General features: G+C 45.4%; 1 protein-coding gene across 1 annotated transcript in view; it reads right to left on the bottom strand.

Annotated features, from left to right (window-relative positions):
- Positions 1-19,375, bottom strand: part of LOC147625901 (uncharacterized) — a 49,683-nt gene extending 30,308 nt beyond the window's left edge. Inside the window, exons 1-3 of the mRNA XM_086817755.1 lie at positions 19,235-19,375; positions 18,867-19,141; positions 18,559-18,805 (exon numbers count right to left, since the gene is read on the bottom strand). Of these exons, the coding sequence (XP_086673881.1) occupies positions 18,559-18,805; positions 18,867-19,141; positions 19,235-19,375 (663 nt within the window). The remainder of the gene's footprint in view (positions 1-18,558; positions 18,806-18,866; positions 19,142-19,234) is intronic.
- Positions 19,376-19,916: the final 541 nt, after the last annotated feature.

Genomic DNA, 19,916 nt, shown 5'->3' with positions numbered 1-19,916 from the left:
TTGAAGAATCCAGTCACTAATTACTAACCCAAACATGGTCCGATCATGACCAAACTTTGAAAGCATGTGGGGATGGGCCCTCCCACAGGCTTGCAAAGTTTGGTCCCCATCGGAGCACGTTTGGGTATGATGGTATGGGGAAGACCCGGATTTTCCATGGCCTCTTAAGCACCAACAAGAGACTTGAAAAATCCGCACTGGGCGGCGCTAATTATTAAACCAAACATGCTTCGATGAGTACCAATCTTTGCAAGTATGTGGGGGTGGGCCCCTCCCACATGCTTGCAAAGTTTGGTCCCCATAGGAGCTTGTTTGGGTAGGATGGTATGGGAAAGACCCGGATTTTCCTTGGCCTCTTAAACACCAAGAGACTCAAAAAATCCACACTGAGCGTGCTAAATACTAACGCAAACATGCTCTCCGATCATGACCAAACTTTGCAAGCATGTGCGGGTGGGTTCCCCCACATGCATGCAAAGCTCGGTTCCCATTGGAGCATGTTTAGGTATGATGGTATGGGGAAGACCCAGATTTTCCATGGCCTCTTAAGCACCAAGAGACTTGAAAAATCCATACACCGGGCACCAATTAACAAACCAAACATGCTCTGATGGGGACTAAACTTTGTAAGCATATGGGGGTAGGCACCCACCTCCCACATGCTTGCAAAGTTTGTTCCCCATAGGAGCATGTTTGGAAAACAATCGTACGATAGGGAAGACCCATATTTTCCATGGCCTCTTAGGCACCAAGAGACTTGAAAAATCCAGACGTCGGGCGCTAATTTCTAACCCAAACATGCTTTGAATATGACCAAACTTTCAAAGCATATGGAGGTGGGCCCTTCCACATGCTTGCAAAGTTTGGTCCCCATCGGAGCATGTTTGGGTACGATGGTATGGGGAAGACCGGGATTTTCCATGGCCTCTTAAGCACCAAGAGACTTGAAAAATCCTTAAACATGCTCCGATCTCATGACCAAAGTTTGTAAGAATGTGGGGGTAGGCCCCTCCACATGCTTGCAAAGTTTGTTCCCCATAGGAGCATGTTTGGAAATGATGGTATGGGGAACACCCGGATTTTCCATCGCCTCTCTTAGGTACCAACAAGAGACTATAAAAATCCCCACCGGGCACTAGTTACTAACCCAAACATGCTTCGATTTTGACTTAACTTTACAAGCATGTGTGGGTGGGTACCCCCCACATGCTTGCAAAGTTTGGTCCCCATCGGAGCATGTTTGGGTACGATGGTATGGGGAACACCCGAATTTTCCATGGCCTCTTAAGCACCGAGAGACTTGAAAAATCTTTACTGGGTGCTAATTACTAACCGATGCTGCAATGGGGACAAAAATTTGCAAGAATGTGGGGGTGGGACCCCCCCCACATGCTTACAAAGTTTGGTCCCCATCGGAGCATGTTTGGGTACGATGGTATGTGGAAGACACGGATTTTTCATATCCTCTTAAGCAGATGCTTGCAAAGTTTGGTCCCCATCAGAGCATGTTTGGGTACGATGGTATGTGGAAGACCCAGATTTTTCATATCCTCTTAAGCACCATAAGACTTTAAAAATCCGCACAGGGCGGCGCTGATTACTAACCCAAAGATGCTCTGATAGATGGGGACCAGACTTTGCAAGCATGTGGGGGTGCGGATTCTTCAAGTCTCTTGGTGCTTAAGAGGCCATGGAAAATCCGAGACTTCCACACACCATCATACCCAAACATGCTCCGATAGATGGGGACCAGACTTTGCAAGCATGTGGGGGTGCCTCCCCACATGCATGCAAAGTCTGGTCCCCATCGCGGAGCATGTTTGGGTATGATGGTGTGTGGAAGTCTCGGATTTTCCATGGCCTCTTAAGCACCAAGAGACTTGAAGAATCCGCACCGGGCGCTAATTACTAACCGAAACATGCTCCGTTCATGACCAAACTTTGCAAGCATATGGGGGTAAGATGGTATGGAGAAGACCCAAATTTTTCACGGCCTCTTAATAAGCACCAACAAGAGACTTGAAAAATCCGCACTGGGCACTAATTACTAAACCAAGCATGCTCTGATGAGACTATAAAACTTTGCAAGTATGTGGGGTGTTGAAATATACAAGTGAATAGGGTGTGTGCGGGAACAAGCCCTTGGTCAGAGGCCTTAAAAGAGAATGTGTAAATGTGAAAGAACCTATGAAAAGGTGAGAAGAATCTACTGGGAGAGAATAAAGGGTAGCATGAGAAGATTTAGGAAGTGTGGAGATATTCTGGGAGATATTCTAGGAAAAGTGAAGAGGTGGAGAGAATCAAGCAAAAGAGGTGGAGTGAATCAAGGAGAAATCAGTGGGATTAGATGCTTGGATGTAAACTCGATAAATTGAGGCATTGGCCTAATGAGAATTTGCTGGTTTTTGATTATCCATGCCTACATTAAGCTATTTGCTAATTATTACGTCTTAATTATTTACTAATCACTTTGTTAATGATGTTGATTATAGTATTTTATTATCCATGCCTACATTAAGCTATTTTCTAATTACTACGTCTTAATTATTTACTAATTACTTTGTTAATGATGTTGATTCTATTATTTGATCCACCATAGCTCATCACATTGCTCTAATTTCAACACGGTATCAGAGCCATGCCTAGAATCCATCAGGTTTATGAGCCCATTATCTAAGTAATTAGGATTAGTAGATAATTAGAAAATAATCAAATTTTTAGTTATTTTTCAACTCACCTCTGTACCCCCAGCTGGTGGAGGAGCTCTAGCTCTTTGCACACTCAACCATTGCCCAAACCCTTCTAACCCAAGATAGCCAACACCCATAGGAGCTCCAACCAAGCCAATCACAAGCGTAAACCGTCGGCGCATGAGGAAGAAATTGCGATTTTTTGCAACGCAAGTTTTTCTGATGAATTTACAGATCCCTATAACTTCAGATTGCAATTCGGAGTTGGTTTGATACACCAACCATTCTGTACAAATTGGTTACCCTTGATTTAATGTAATTTCTTGTAAAATTGTGCTGATAAATTTATGATAATCATCATTTTGTATTTAACCCTTGGTTAATACCTGTAAATCTCACTCAAATTCAAGGTTATTCACAGCCAAAGTTGCATTTGGGAATGTGCATAAGAATGAATGCTATACGCATTATGTATTGGGCACATTATATCAGTGTAAATATGGGATTAGAGACACTGGCCTTGTCCAGAATAAGGCAAGAGGTAAGACCTCCCGCATAAATTTGGGTTTGCATTGCATAATGATACAAGATAAACATTAAAAGCCCAAAAGAACTGTTGACAAAATGGTTAAACATGTTGCTCACATGGAGCAAGAAGACCTGACGGACAAGCTCATAGCCCCAACCATAAAAGAAGAAGAACATCTCCTTCTAAGAAGAAGATCCACACCGAGAAGAAGATTTAGAGGAAGCATTGAAGGAAGACATGGACACGAGAAGAGAAGCTGTCCCAAGAAGATTGAAAGAAGAGACGGACGCGTGAAGAGAAGGTGCCACCACGACAAGAAGACTGAAGACAAGAGAAGATGTGAGGCGCTCCAAAGAGTGAGGAGCCATGTGAAAATATCTGAGAGAAAGAGAGAGAGAGACCCCATAACCCAATGTAACCTGCCGCAACAAAGTAAAACCACCTCTGAGCCACCGATGATGTAGGCCACGTGGTAGATAGATGTATGTGTGAGCACCTTAGTCAAGGTCGCGGGCACTTGTAGTAAGCCTTGGACACATAGAGAGAGAGTGCGTCAAGGACTATGAGTTTAGGGACTTGAGGCACTGGTCGCAGGCTATCAAATAAGAGAGAAACTTGGTATAGGGTCCAAGTGTGCTAAAATAACTTGAGGGGAGGTGTGCTAGACACTAGTTGCAGACAAGTAAGAGGGAAACTTGGTACAGGGTCTAGGTGTTCTAGGAGTATTCACTTGAGGGGAGGTGTTGAAATATACAAGTGAATAGGGTGTGTGCGGGAACAAGCCCTTGGTTAGAGGTTGTAAAAGATAATGTGTAAATGTGAAAGAACCTGTGAAAAGGTGAGAAGAATCTACTGGGAGAGAATAAAGGGTAGCATGAGAAGATTTAGGAAGTGTGGAGATATTTTGGAAAAAGTGAAGAGGTGGAGAGAATCAAGCAAAAGAGGTGGAGAGAAATCAGTGGGATTAGATGCTTGGATGTAAACTCTATAAATTGAGGCATTGGCCTATTGAGAATTTTTTTCCAAGGCCTTTTAAGCACAGAGACTTGATGAAAAATCTGAACCGGGCGCTAATTACTAACCCAAACATGCTCCTATCATGACCGAACTTTGCAAGAATGTGAGGGTGGGCCCCGCTACATGCTTGCAAAGTTTGGTCCCCATCGAAGCATGTTTGGGTACGATGGTATGAGGAAGACCCAGATTTTCCATGTCTTAAGCACTAAGCGACTTGAACAATCCACACCGGGCACTAATTACTAACCCAAACATAGCTCCGATCACCACATTTTGCAAGCATGTGGAGGTGGGCCTCGCCACATGCTTGCAAAGTTTGGTCCCCATCGGAGCATGTTTGGGTATAATGGTATGGGGAAGACTCGGATTTTCCAAGGCCTTTTAAGCACCAAGAGACTTGAAAAAATCTGAACCGGGCGCTAATTACTAACCCAAACATGCTCCTATCCATGACCAAACTTTGCAAGCATGTGGGGGTGGGACCTGCCACATCCTTGCAAAGTTTGGTCCCCATCGGAGCATGTTTGGGTACGATGGTATCGGGAAGACCCAGATTTTCCATGGCCTCTTAAGCACCTAGCGACTTGAAAAATCCGCACTGGGCGCTAATTACTAACCCAAACATGCTCCGATCATGACCAAACTTTGCAAGCATGTGGGGGTGGGCCCCTCCACATGCTTGCAAAGTTTTGTCCCCATAGGAGCATGTTTGAAAATGATGGTATTGGGAGGACCGGATTTTGCATCGTCTCTTAGGTACCAAGAGACTAAAAATCCGCACTGGGCACTAATTACTAACACAAACATGCTCTGATTTTGACCTAACTTAGCAAGCATGTGGGGCTGCGTACCCCCCACATGCTTGCAAAGTTTGGTCCCCATCGGAGCATGTTTGGGTATGATGGTATGGGGAAGACCCGGATTTTCCATGGCATCTTAAGCACCAAGAGACTTGAAAAATCCACACTGGGTGCTAATTACTAACCCAAAGATGCTCCGACGGGGATAAAATTTTGCAAGCATATGGGGGTGGGACCCCCCCCTCACATGCTTACAAAGTTTGGTCCCCATCGGAGCATGTTTGGATACTATGGTATGTGGAAGATACAGACTTTCCAGATCCTCTTAAGCACAAGGAGACTTTTAAAATCCACATTGGGTGCTATTTACTAACCCAAACATGCTCGGATCATGTTTGGGTATGATCGTGTGTGGAAGACCCGGACTTTCCATGGCCTTTTAAGCACCAAGAGACTTGAATCCACACCGGGTGCTAATTACTAACCCAAACATGTTGCGATCATGACCAAACTGTGCAAGCATGTGGGGGTGGGCCCCCCACACGCTGGCAAAGTTTGGTGCCCATCGGAGCATGTTTGTGTACGATGGTTTGGGGAAGACCCGGATTTTCCATGGCCTCTTAAGCACCAACAAGAGACTTGAAAAATCCACACTGGGTGCTAATTACTAAACCAAATATGCTCCGATGAGTACCAGACTTTGGAAGTATGTGGAGGTGGCCTCCCCCACATGCTTGCAAAGTTTGGTCCCCATAGGAGCTTGTTTGGGTACGATGGTATGGGAAAGACCTGGATTTTCCATGGCCTCTTAAACACCAAGACTTGAAAAATCCACACTGGGCGCTAATTACTAACCCAAACATGCTCCAAACTTTGCAAGCGTGTGGGGGTAGGCCCCCCACATGATTGCAAAGTTTTCTCGTCTCATTAAAGCATGTTTGGAAACGATGGTATAGGGAACACCCGGATTTCCATGGCCTCTTAGGCACCAAGAGACATGAAAAATCTGCACACCCCGGGTGCTAATTACTAACCCAAACATGCTCCGATTGTGACCAAACTTTACAAGCATGTGGGGGCTAGTTCCCCACATTCTTGCAAAGTTTGGTTCCCATTGGAGCATGTTTAGGTATGATGGTATGTGGAAGACCCGGATTTTCCATGGCCTCTTAATAAGCACCACGAGACTTGAAAAATCCGTACACTGGGCGGTAATTTACTAACCCAAACATGCTTCGATGGGAACCAAACTTTGCAAGCATGTGGGGGTGGGCATCCCCTCCCACATGTTTGCAAAGTTTGGTCCCCATAGGAGCATGTTTGGAAATGATCGTAGGGGGAAGACCTAGATTTTCCATGGGCTCTAAGGCACCAAGAGACTTGAGAAATCCGCACACCGACGGGCACTAATTTCTAACCCAGACATGCTTTGATTATGAACCAACTTTGCAAGCATGTGGGGGTGGGCCCCACCACATGCTTGCAAAGTTTGGTCCTTATCGGAGCATGTTTGGGTACGATGGTATGGGGAAGACCCGGATTTTCCATGGCCTCTTAAGCACCAAGAGACTTGAAAAATCCGCACACCGGGTGCTAATTACTCACCCAAACATGCTCCGATCATGACCAAACTTTGCAAGCATCTGGGGGTGAACCTCCCCACATGCTTGCAAAGTTTGGTCCCCATAGGAGCATGTTTGGAAACGATGCTATGGGGAACACCCGGATTTCCCATGGCCTCTTAGGCACCAAGAGACACTATAAAAATCCTCACACCATTCACTAGGTACTAACCCTAACATGCTCTGATTTTGACCAAACTTTGCAAGCATGTGGAGGTGGGTACCCCTCCCACATGCTTGCAAAGTTTGGTACCCATCTGAGCATGTTCGGGTATGCTGGTATGGGGAAGACCCGGATTTTCCATGGCCTCTTAAGTGTTGAAAATACAAGTGAATAGGGTGTGTACGGGAACAAGCTCTTGGATAGATGCTGTAAAAGAGATTGAGTAAATGTGAAAGAACCTATGAAAAGGTGAGAAGAATCTACTGGGAGAGAATAAAGGGTAGCATGAGAGAATTTAGGAGTGCGGAGTTATTCTGGGAGATATTCAGGGAAAAGAGAAGAGGTGGAGAGAATCAGGCAAAAGGTGGAGATATTCTGGGAGTGAATCATGGAGAAATCAATGGGATTTGATTCTTGATGTAAACTCTATAAATTGAGGCATAGCCCTAATGAGAATTTGCTGGTTTTTGAGTATCCATGCCTACATTAATCTATTTGCTAATTACCCACTAATTACATCTTAATTATTTGCTAATCACCTTGTTAATAATGTTGATTCTAGTGTTTGATCCAACATAGCTCATCATTATGCTCAAATTTCAACATGGTATCAGAGCCATGCCTAGAATCAATTAGGTTTATGAGCCCATTAGTTAATTAATTAGGATTAGTAGATAATTAGCAAATAATCAAATTTTTAGTAAGTTTTCACTTCACCCCCAGCTGGTGGAGGAGCCCTAGCACCTTGCATACTCAATCATTTGCCAAACCATTCTAGCCCAAGGTAGCTAACCTCAAGGGGCTCCAGCCTATGCAAAAAACGCAGCAAACCGCCGGCGCATTCAGAAGATTTTCACGTTTTTTCCAGCGTAGACTTTTCTGATGAAACTGCAGATCTTGTGCTCATCAAATCAAATTGCTTCAATTCCTCTTAGCCCCGAGGGTTTTCAAGCATGCTCTACAAGAAGCTGGTGAAGACAGAATTCAATTTCATCAAGTCTACAGTAAGATCCAAGCTCTTCATCAAATCTGCAAGTGACTTTGGTAAAACAGAAGCTTTCAATATTTGGTCAAATCTTGTGTTTCTTGGATTAATCCTCTACTAAACTCATTGCTATTGATGCCTTTGAAAGCATTTGAGCTCATTTGAAGTGGAAGGCACCAGATCTGGACTCCCCGCATACTCTGTTTTTTGCACACAAAACAGAGCATTAATTTGCTAATCAGTGATTAATCAATGCTAATCATTGCATTTTGGTGCAATTGAGGGTTCAAATTAACCATTAGGTATCTGATACAGATCCCTATAACTTTAGATTGTAAATTGGAGTTGGTTTAATACTCCAACCATCCCGTACAAATTGGTTACCCTTGATTTAGTGTAATTTCTGGTAAAATTGTACTGATAAATTTGTGAAAATCATCATTTTGCATTTAACCCTTCCTTAATGCCTATAAATCTCACTCAAATTCAAGATTATTCAGTTCGAGAATGCTGGTATGGGGAAGACCTGGATTTTCCATGGCGACTTGAAATATCCGCAAGCACTGGGCGCTAATTAATAACCCAAACATGCTCCGATGGGGACCAAACTTTGCAAGGATGTGGGGGTGAGACCCCCGCCACATGCTTGCAAAGTTTGGTCCCCATCGGAGCATGTTTGGCTATGATGGTATGTGGAAGACCCGGATTTTTCATATCCTCCTAAGCACCAGGAGACTAACCCAAACATGCTCCAATGGGGACCAGACTTTGCAAGCCTATGGGAGGGGGGCACCCCTACATGCTTGCAAAGTCTGGTCCCCCATCGGAGCATGTTTGGGTACGATGGTGTGTGGAAGTCGCGGATTTTCTATGGCCTCTTAATTACTAACCCAAACATGCTCTGTTCATGACCAAACTTTGCAAGCATGTGGGGGTGGCCCCCCCACATGCTTGCAAAGTTTGGTCCCCAGTGGAGCATGTTTGGGTACGATGGTATGGAGAAGACCCCGATTTTCCACGGCCTCTTAAGCACCAGAGAGTTGAAAAATCATCACTAGGCGCTTATTACTAACCCAAACATGCTCCGATCATAACCAAACTTTGCAAGCATGTGGAGGTGCCCCCCCCCCCACATGCTTGCAAAGTTTGGTCCCCATAGGAGGATGTTTGAAAATGATGGTATGGGGAAGACCCAGAGTTTCCATGGCCTCTTAAGCACCAAGAGAGTTGAAAAAATCCACACTAGCCTCTTAGGCACCAAGAGACTTTAAAAACCTGCACTGGGTGCTAATTACTAACCCATACATGCTCTGATTTTGATGTAACGTTGCAAGCATGTGGGGAAGCCACATGATAGCAAAGTTTGGTCCCCATCGGGGGTACGATGGTATAAGGAAGACCCGGATTTGCCATGGCCTCTTAAGCACCAAGAGACTTGAAAAATCTGCACTGGGCGCTAATTACTAACCCAAACATGCTTTGATAGTAGTGACCAAACTTTGCAAGCATATGGGGGTGGGACCCCCCGACATGCTTGCAAAGTTTGGTCCCCATCAGAGTATGTTTGGGTACGATGGTGTGTGGAAGACCCAGATTTTCCATGGCCTCTTAAGCACCAAGAGACTTGAAGAATCTGCACAAACCGGGCGCTAATTACTAACCCAAACATGCTCCGATCATGACCAAACTTTGCAAGCATGTGGGGATGGGACCCCCCCCCACGCGCTTGCAAAGTTTAGTCCCCATTGGAGCATGTTTGGGTATGATGGTATGAGGAAGACCAGGATTCCCATGGCCTCTTAAGCACCAACAAGAGACTTGAAAAATCCGCACTGGGCGCTAACTACTAAACTAAACATGCTTCGATGAGTACTAAAATTTGCAAGTATATGGAGGTGGGCCCCCCCACATGCTTGCAAAGTTTGGTCCCCATAAGAGCTTTTTTGGGTAGGATGGTATGGGAAAGACTCGGATTTTCTATGGCCTCTTAAACACCAAGAGACTTGAAAAATCCACACTCGGCACGCTAATTACTAACCCAAACATGCTCGGATCATCACCAAAATTTGCAAGCATGTGGACGTGGGTCCCCCCACATGGTAGCAAAGTTTTCTTCCCATTGGAGCATGTTTGGAAACGATGGTATGGGAAACACCCGGATTTCCATGGCCTCTTAGGCACCAAGAGACATGAAAAGTCCGCACACCGGGCGCTAATTACTAACCCAAACATGCTTCGATTATTGTGACCAAACTTTGCAAGCATATGGGGGTTGGTTTCCCCACATGCTTGCAAAGCTTGGTTCCATTGGAGCATGTTTAGGTATGATGGTATGGGGAAGACCCATATTTTCCATGGCCTGTTAAGCACCAAGAGACTTGAAAAATCCGTACACCGGGCACTAACTAACTAACACCCAAACATGCTTCGATGGGGACCAAACTTTGCAAGCATGTGGAAGTGGGCACCCCCCTCCCACATGCTTGCAAAGTTTGGTCCCCATAGGAGCATGTTTAGAAACGATCGTACGACGAGGAAGACCCGGATTTTCCATGGCCTCTTAGGCACACTTGAAAAATCCGCACACCGAGCGATAATTTTTAACCCAGACATGCTTTGATTGTGACCAAACTTTGCAAGCATGTGGGGCTGGGCCCCACCACATGCTTGCAAAGTTTGGTCCCCATCGGAGCATGTTTGGGTACGATGGTATGGGGAAGACCCGGATTTTCCATGGCCTCTTAAGCACCAAGAGACTTGATGAAAAATCCGCACCAGGCGCTAATTACTTACCCAAACATGCTTCGATCATGACCAAACTTTGCAAGCATGTAGGGGTGAACCCCCCCACATGCTTGCAAAGTTGGGTCCCCATAGGAGCATGTTTGGAAACGATGCTATGGGGAACACCTGGATTTTCCATGAAAATCCGCAGAGAGCAGGCACTAGTTACTAACCCAAACATGCTCGGATTTTGACCAAAGTTTGCAAGCATCTGGAGGTGGGTACCCCCCACATGCTTGCAAAGTTTGGTCCCCATCAGAGCATGTTTGGGTACGCTGGTATGGGGAAGACCCGGATATTTCATGGCCTCTTAAGCACCAAGAGACTTGAAATATCCGCACTGGGCACTAATTACTAACCTAAACATGCTTCGATGGGTACCAAACTTTGCAAGGATGTGGGGTTTGGACCCCCCCACATGCTTGCAAAGTTTGGTCCCCATCGGAGCATGTTTGGGTACGATGATATTGGAAGACCCGAATTTTTCATATCCTCTAAGTACCACAAGACTATAAAAATCCGCACTCGGCGCTAATTACTTACCCAAACATGCTCCAATGGGGACTAGACTTTGTAAGCATGTTCGGGTTTGCCCCACCACATGCTTGCAAAGTTTGGTTCCCAATCAGAGCATGTTTGGGTACGTTGGTATGGGGAAGACTCGGATTTTCCAAGGCCTTTTAAGCACCAAGAGACTTGAAAAATCTGAACCGGGCACTAATTACGAACCCAAACTTTGCAAGCATGTGGGGGTGGGCCCCGCCACATGCTTGCAAAGTTTGGTCCCCATCGGAGCATGTTTGGATACGATGGTAAGGGGAAGACCCAGATTTTCCATGGCCTCTTAAGCACCAAGCGACTTGAAAAATCCGCACGGGATGATAATTACTAACTTAAACATTCTCCGATCATGACCAAACTTTGCAAGCATGTAGGGGTGCGCCGCCTGCCACATGCTTGCAAAGTTTGGTCCCCATTGGAGCATTTTTGGGTACGATGGTATGGGAAAGACTCGGATTTTCCAAAGCCTTTTAAGCACCAAGAGACTTGAAAAATCTGAACCGGGCGCTAATTACTAACCCAAACATGCTCCTATCTATGACCAAACTTTGCAAGCATGTGGGAGTGGGCCCCGCCACATGCTTGCAAAGTTTGGTCCCCATCGGAGCATGTTTGGGTACGATAGTATCGGGAAGACCTAGATTTTCTATGGCCTCTTAAGCACCAAGCGACTTGAAAAATCCACACCGGGCGCTAATTACTAACCCAAACATGCCCCGATCATGATCAAACTTTGCAAGCATGTGGGGGTGGGCCCCTCCACATGCTTGCAAAGTTTGGTCCCCATACGAGCATGTTTGGAAATGATCGTATAGGGAAGACCCGGATTTTCCATCGCCTCTTAGGCACCAAGAGACTATAAAAATCCCCACCGGGCACTAGTTACTAACACAAACATGCTTTGATTTTGACCTAACTTTTCAAGCATGTGGGGGTGCGTACCCCCCACATGCTTGCAAAGTTTGGTCCCCATCAAAGCATGTTTGGGTATGACGGTATGGGGAAGACCCGGATTTTCCATGGCCTCTTAAGCAATAAGAGACTTAAAAAATCCGCACTGGTTGCTAAGTTTGGTCCCCATCGAAGCATGTTTGGGTATGACGGTATGGGGAAGACCCGGATTTTCCATGGCCTCTTAAGCAATAAGAGACTTAAAAAATCCGTACTGGTTCCTAATTACTTTGCAAGCATGTGGGGGTGGGACCCCCCCCCACATGCTTACAAAGTTTGGTCCCCGTCGGAGCATGTTTGGGTACGATGGTATGTGGAAGACACAGATTTTTCATATCCTCTTAAGCACAAGGAGACTTCTAAAATCCTCATTGGGCGCTATTTACTAACCCAAACATGCTCCGATGGTGGGGACTAGACTTTGCAAGCATGTGGGGGTGGCCCCCCCCACCTTCTTGCAAAGTTTATTCCCCATCGGGTATGATTGTGTGTGGAAGACCCGGATTTTCCATGGCCTCTTAAGCACCAACAGAACTTGAAGAATCCTCACAGGGTGCTAATTACTAACCCAAACATGCTCCGATCATGACCAAACTTTGCAAGCATGTGGGGGTGGGCCCCCCCACACGCTGGCAAAGTTTGGTCCCCATCGGAGCACGTTTGGGTACGATGGTATGGGGAAGACCCGGATTTTCCATGGCCTCTTAAGCACCAACAAGAGACTTGAAAAATCCGCACTGGGCGCTAATTACTAAACCAAATATGCTCCGATGAGTATCAGACTTTGCAAGTATGTGCAGATGGCCCCCCCCACATGCTTGCAAAGTTTGGTCCCCATAGGAGCTTATTTGGGTACAATGGTATGGGAAAGATCTGCATTTTCCATGGCCTCTTAAACACCAAGACTTGAAAAATCCACACTGGGCGTAACGAAAACATGCTCCAAACCTTGCAAGCGTGTGGGGGTGGCCTCTTAAACACCAAGACTTGAAAAATCCACACTGGGCGTAACGAAAACATGCTCCAAACCTTGCAAGCGTGTGGGGGTGGGCCCCCCACATGGTTGCAAAGTTTTCTCCCCATTGGAGCATGTTTGGAAACGATGGTATGGGGAACACCCGAATTTCCATGGCCTCTTAAGAGACATGAAAAATCCGCACACCGGACTCTAATTACTAACCCAAACATGCTCGGATTGTGACCAAACTTTGCAAGCATGTGGGGACTGGTTCCCCCACATGCTTGCAAAGTTTGGTTCCCATTGGAGCATGTTTAGGAATGATGGTATGTGGAAGACCCGGATTTTCCATGGCCTCTTAAGCACCACGAGACTTGAAAAATCTGTGCACCCCCCTCCCACATGTTTGCAAAGTTTGGTCCCCATAGGAGCATGTTTGGAAACGATCGTAGGGAAAAACCCAGATTTTCCATGGGCTCTAAGGCACTAAGAGACTTGAAAAATCCACACACCGGCGGGCGCCAATTTCTAACCCAAACATGCTTTGATTATGAACAAACTTTGCAAGCACGTGGGGGTGGGCCCACCACATGCTTGCAAAGTTTGGTCCCCATCGGAGCATGTTTGGGTACGATGGTATGGGGAAGACCAGGATTTTCCATGGCCTCAAGCACCAAGAGACTTGAAAACTCCGCACACCGGGCACTAATTACTCACCCAAACATGCTCCGATCATGACCAAACTTTGCAAACATCTGGGGGTGAACCCCCCCACATGCTTGCAAAGTTTGGTCCCCATAGGAGCATGTTTTGAAATGATGCTATGGGGAACACCTAGATCTCCCATGGCCTCGTAGGCACCAAGAGACTATAAAAATCTGCACCAGGCACTAGTTACTAACCCAAAGATGCTATGATTTTGACCAAACTTTGCAAAGCATGTGGAGGTGGGTAGCCCTCCCACACATGCTTGCAAAGTTTGGTCCCCATCGGAGCATGTTCGGGTATGCTGGTATGGGGAAGACCCGGATTTTCCATGGCCTCTTAAGCACCAAGAGACTTGAAATATCCGCACTGGTGGGTGCCCAAACATGCTCCGATGGGGACCAAACTTTGCAAGGATGTGGGGGTGAGATCCCTCCACATGCTTGCAAAGTTTGGTCCCCATTGGAGCATGTTTGTGTATGATGGTATGTGGAAGACCCGGATTTTTCATATCCTAAGCACCAGGATACTAACCCAAACATGCTCCAATGGGGACCAGACTTTGCAAGCATGTGGGGGTGCCCCCCCCACATGCCTACAAAGTCTGGTCCCCATATCGGAGCATGTTTGGTACGATGGTGTGTGGAGGTCTTGGATTTTCCATGGCCTCTTAAGCATCAAAAGACTTGAAGAATCTGCCTCCACTTTAAATTTTGGCAGCCCTGTCACAATTCCTTTTGTTTGCATAGTCTTCAATCTCTGCACATTCACATGACCAATCCTTTTATGCCAAATGTCTGTGTCTGCAACAATTCCTGAACCATTTGCAAACATCGCAGCACTCATTTCAGGCATGTCTACATTCAATGTAAACATTCTGCCCACTCTGTTACCTTTTGCAACCAACCTGCACTTGTCTTTGAAGTCTTCGACATAACAACCATCAGGGTTAAACCGAACCTGCAAACCCTGCTCAATCATCTGGCCAACTGAAACCAGATTCTTTGTTATGTTCGGTACATGAAGTACATGTGCAAGGTACTTCACTTTGCCATCCTGCATAGACAATGGCACATCTCCAACGTGGGCAATTGGATGAGCAGTGTCATCCCCTGTTTCCACAAAACGTGGTCTTTTCGGGTTTTTCATCTCCTTGAACCACTTCCCATGACTCGTCATGTGGTTCTAAGCGCCTGAATCCACATACCATACATTATCTTTTTGTGCTGCATCAACATTTTCAGACATGGCATTCACAACACGCTGCATAACAAACAACCTTTCATTATCCTCATTATTTTTGCTTGAGGATGCATAGTTGTTTTGCTGCACTTTCCCATTTTGCATGTCAGCCTGCTTCTTATAACATTCTGACTGCACATGTCCAGGCTTACCACAATAATAGCATTCACGTGCATCATTATATTGCCTTTGCCAATTTCCACGGCCTCTTTGACTCCCCTGCTTTGAATTTGCCTCTTCCACCTACGTGTTGTTGTTGTTGTTGTTGATTCTGGGACTGTTGTTGTTGCTGCTGCTGCTGGCCATAATTCTGATTACCTGTTTGGCCACCTCCTTGACCACGTCCACGGCCTCCTCTACCTCATCCTCTTCCTGAACTCATGTAGAAGGCCTGTTGCTCTGAGCTGTTTTTGCTTTATGAAGACTGTTGGTCTTCACCCAAGCTCTTCTCTTTGATAATCAGCATAGACACCAAATCTATAAAGTTGGGAATGTTTTCCCGAGTCTGAATGGACGTCTTGAACGCCTTGTATTGTGGCCCGAGACCACGTAGACAGACTTCCACCTTGTCATCATCATCTACTGACACACCAATAGATGCAAGGGATTCCACAATACCCTTTATCTCTTCAGCGCATAGTCATTCAGACATGCTCTTTTTCTCCACAGTATGAAGTTCATTCTTCAACTATATCTTACGTGCCTTGGTATTTGTTTCATAGAGCTTTACCAAGGTGTCCCACGCCTCCTTGGGGGACTTGGCATCCTGAATGTGCCCAATCATGGTGTCCTGTATACTAATGGAAAGCCAATACATAACCTTCCTCGCTCCTTGGTTCCAATCTTTAAACTCTTTCACATCTGCAGCAGTCGGATTTATATCCAGTATCTTCGGTGCCTCTTCATGCTCACCTTCTATGTAGTCCCAATAGCCTTTTCCCATCAGGAAATTCGTCAACTTGAACCTCCAAGCATGGAAGTTATTCTTATCCAGCTTCTCAGGCCACAATCTGTGTTATGCCATCATTAGACATCTTACCAAACACACAATTTTACCAGAAACTGCACTCTGGTTTTTCTGCACAAACTGCTGTATTTTCTGCAAAGCACTACTGTAGTACTCTCAAATGTCACAACCAGTGACTTCAATGTGCATACATACACCCAATGGCAACTGTAGACCTCTTTGCAGCACCCACAGTGTATGCACAGTCAATCTGTCTTCCTGCAGTTCTTAAAACAGAGTTCTGCAGAGAATCGATGACTTACCCGCAGTGCTCGAAATCGCATGCTTTCTGAAAAACGGAGGTCCAGACGCGCCCGAAATGCGTTTTCGGCCCAAAAAATGTAGTCCGATAGGACTGTATAGTTTCCCTATAGCTTTACTCCCGCAAAGAAAGCTCCTCAATCAGAGACCGTTTGCCGGTGCCTCTCGTAGAGCTCCCGACAAGGGTGTAGTCACCAACACAATAGGGAAGAGTAGTTGAAGCTCTTACCCTCGTACCGCTTCCTGTAGTTCTCTTGCTTGCAGCTCAGCCCTTAGCACGAACCAGGCTTTGATACCATGAAAAGATGCAGGGGGAAGAGAGCTTGAGCTCTTGCAAGCACACACACACTCACAAAACCCTAATAGAGAACACACAAGGTGAGAGGCTGAAAATCTTCTTCTTCTCTACTCAACACTCAACACACCATATACAAGATAAGAGTACACACAATATGAAAGGTACTCAACCAATACATACACGGGTTCTCTATAGTGTGAACCTGACTAAAATGAGCTGGCGCTATAACTATGCCAGTCTCTAGAATGGCTGTCACACAGCCTGTCATCCCACTGGCCGCATATCTCCCATGATCTCACCAACCATGCCAGTGGTGTGAGTGTGGGGCCTATCCCCCACGCGGGTCATCAGTGGCCACCGCCTCACTAGAGGAGATCGATATATCAACATTGCAAGCATGTGGGGAAGGGTACCCTTCACATGCTTGCAAAGTTTGGTCCCCATCGGAGCATGTTTGGGTACGATGGTATAAGGAAGACCTGGATTTGCCATGGCCTCTTAAGCACCAAGAGACTTGAAAAATCTCCACTGGGCGCTAATTACTAACCCAAACATGCTTTGATAGTGGAGACCAAACTTTGCAAGCATATGGGGGTAGGACCCCCCCATATTCTTGCAAAGTTTGGTCCCCATGGGAGCATGTTTGTGTACGATGGTGTGTGGAAGGCCCGGATTTTCCATGGCCTCTTAAGCACCAAGAGACTTGAAGAATCCGGTCACTAATTACTAACCCAAACATGCTCCGATCATGACCAAACTTTGCAAGCATGTGGGGATGGGCCCTCCCACAGGCTTGTAAAGTTTGGTTCCCATCGGAGCATGTTTGGGTATGATAGTATGGGGAAGACCCGGATTTTCCATAGCCTCTTAAGCACCAACAAGAGACTTGAAAAATCCGCACTGGGCGCTAATTATTAAACCAAACATGCTTCGATGAGTACCAAACTTTGCAAGTATGTGGGGGTGGGCCCCTCCCACATGCTTGCAAAGTTTGGTCCCCATAGGAGCTTGTTTGGGTAGGATGGTATGGGAAAGACCCGGATTTTCCTTGGCCTCTTAAACACCTAGAGACTTGAAAAATCCACACTGGGCGTGCTAAATACTAACCTAAACAAGCTCCAATCATGACCAAACTTTGCAAGCATGTGCGGGTGGGTTCCCCCACATGCATGCAAAGCTTGGTTCCCATTGGAGCATGTTTAGGTATGATGGTATGGGGAAGACCCGGATTTTCCATGGCCTCTTAAGCACCAAGAGACTTGAAAAATCCGTACACCGGGCACTAATTAACTAACCCAAACATACTCCGATGGGGACCAAACTTTGCAAGCATATGGGGGTAGGCACCCCCCTCCCACATGCTTGCAAAGTTTAGTCCCCATAGGAGCATGTTTGGAAACGATCGTATGATAGGGAAGACCCATATTTTCCATGGCCTCTTAGGTACCAAGAGACTTGAAAAATCTAGACGTTGGGCGCTAATTTCTAACCCAAACATGCTCTGACCATATGGATAGTTTACATATGTATAGGTAGGAAGGTTTACATAAACATATACATTTACATTTACATGCATATAATTCAGTAGAAAGCAAAAAAGTACCTTTTTCTAGGAGCTCCTCACTTGGAGGCACATGATTTAGAGGATAGTCCAACCACCAAGGACATCTCTTAAATTCCCAATCAGAAACCCCTCTCTCAACCCATTCCTTCGGGTACATTGTTTCCGAGGAATTCGGATCTACCCATTCTTTGGTTGCTTCCGTCTCTTCGTCCATTAGACCTTGGCCAATGAGTAGCTGCACCCACCTACATGTCCAAAATAAAACAAACAGTACTAAAATATTTTTTAAAAAGCGTATATGTATTTTCTACAAAAATGTAATGGCATTAGGAAATATATACCTATAGACAACCCTCTTTGCGGCATTCTCCACCTCAGGTTGCTTTTTGGCCTTCCTTTACTTTTCCAATCTTTGCCCACACCTCATGGAAGGCCCATGGTATGTGTTTCGATCGCTCCTCTTGCACCCATTGCATAAATGGTGGGATGTAGACAACATCATCATATACCAATAAACCCTCCAAAATAGAGTCTGCCTCCCCTATTAGCTCTTCCCAATACAACTCTTTCTTCATATGCAGCAACGTCTTTTTGTTATCCCCAAACATCTCTGAAATTACCTTGTCCTTTGCCCTCCCGGTCATAAGCATTTGAAGCAATTCCGTCTTCCTATTTCAGCATCATACCAAAACCATAAGAGATTAGATATTAAGGTTAGTTTATGACATACCTTTGAGTTGAAATCCGAGATATGGCGACTGTGTAGAGCTTTTCTTTGGTCAGAGCAACCAATCCCTTCTTGGACCAATCATAGTTATATACGAGTTGAAAGAATGCATCACCATTGGATGGGTTTGCAATTATGAGCATCTTGTACGCTCTATCTCGAAATGTTTGCTCTACACCACGTCTGGCTTTCTCACATTTTGTCTCATATTCTTGCAACCCCATGGCATGTCTATCAATGCATGATATAGCTTGCTTCACCGCATTTTCAAACGGTGTCTATGTATAACGAAAAGGACTCATTATCACTCACACGATTAAAAAACATTGATAATCCGTTTATTAATAAAAGATGGAAAATGCAAACACTACCTTCCACACAAGCTGTGCCAAGATTGTAGCTGGAGCATTGTACCATTGCTCTCCACTTCGTCGCTCCAAACTAAGCTCCATTAAATCCCACCTCCTTACGTCTTCACCAAGGTAGTCCAATATGGATGATTTGTCCGCCATTCCAAATCGTTGAAACATGAAGATCTCATGTGACAATGTGGGTGTAACACTAGTGCGCACCAATCGGTGTTGTAAAGAGTCACAATGAGCTAAGAACTTAACTATGACTTCACAATGTCCATAATTAAGTAGAGAGAGATCACTTACTCATTTTGAGATCGCAAAGCCAATAGCAATTCTCCTTCTTGCTTCTTGTCCACAACCAAAAATTGACATTTGACCCGGACATGGCATGAGGGGCTATGAGACCAAGCTAGAGAAAGCAAAATAAAGACATTACAATATATTACTTTTAATGTTGCATAAAATCACTCTATGACATTCAAAAGAACATACCTTTGCGCAATCGAGACATCCATGCCTTCACACGATGATTGCCATCCCATACAAGAAACTTCTTACCACCACTGAGATCCTCCCACTCAGTTCCTCTGATTTCATCCTCAAATCTGTCATGTTGTACCACCCAGTTTGGTCCCCATTCTTGCAAGTCTATTTGTGTGACCGCAAAATACATAGAGCTTCTTGGACGTGTAAGTGA

This window comes from Cibotium barometz, chromosome 23 (genome assembly GCF_041138505.1).
Source record: "Cibotium barometz isolate CiBa-2024 chromosome 23, ASM4113850v1, whole genome shotgun sequence".
Classification (NCBI taxonomy): domain Eukaryota; kingdom Viridiplantae; phylum Streptophyta; class Polypodiopsida; order Cyatheales; family Cibotiaceae; genus Cibotium; species Cibotium barometz.
The sequence above is the reverse complement of the archived record's forward strand: the minus strand, read 5'-3'. Positions and strand labels throughout refer to the sequence as shown.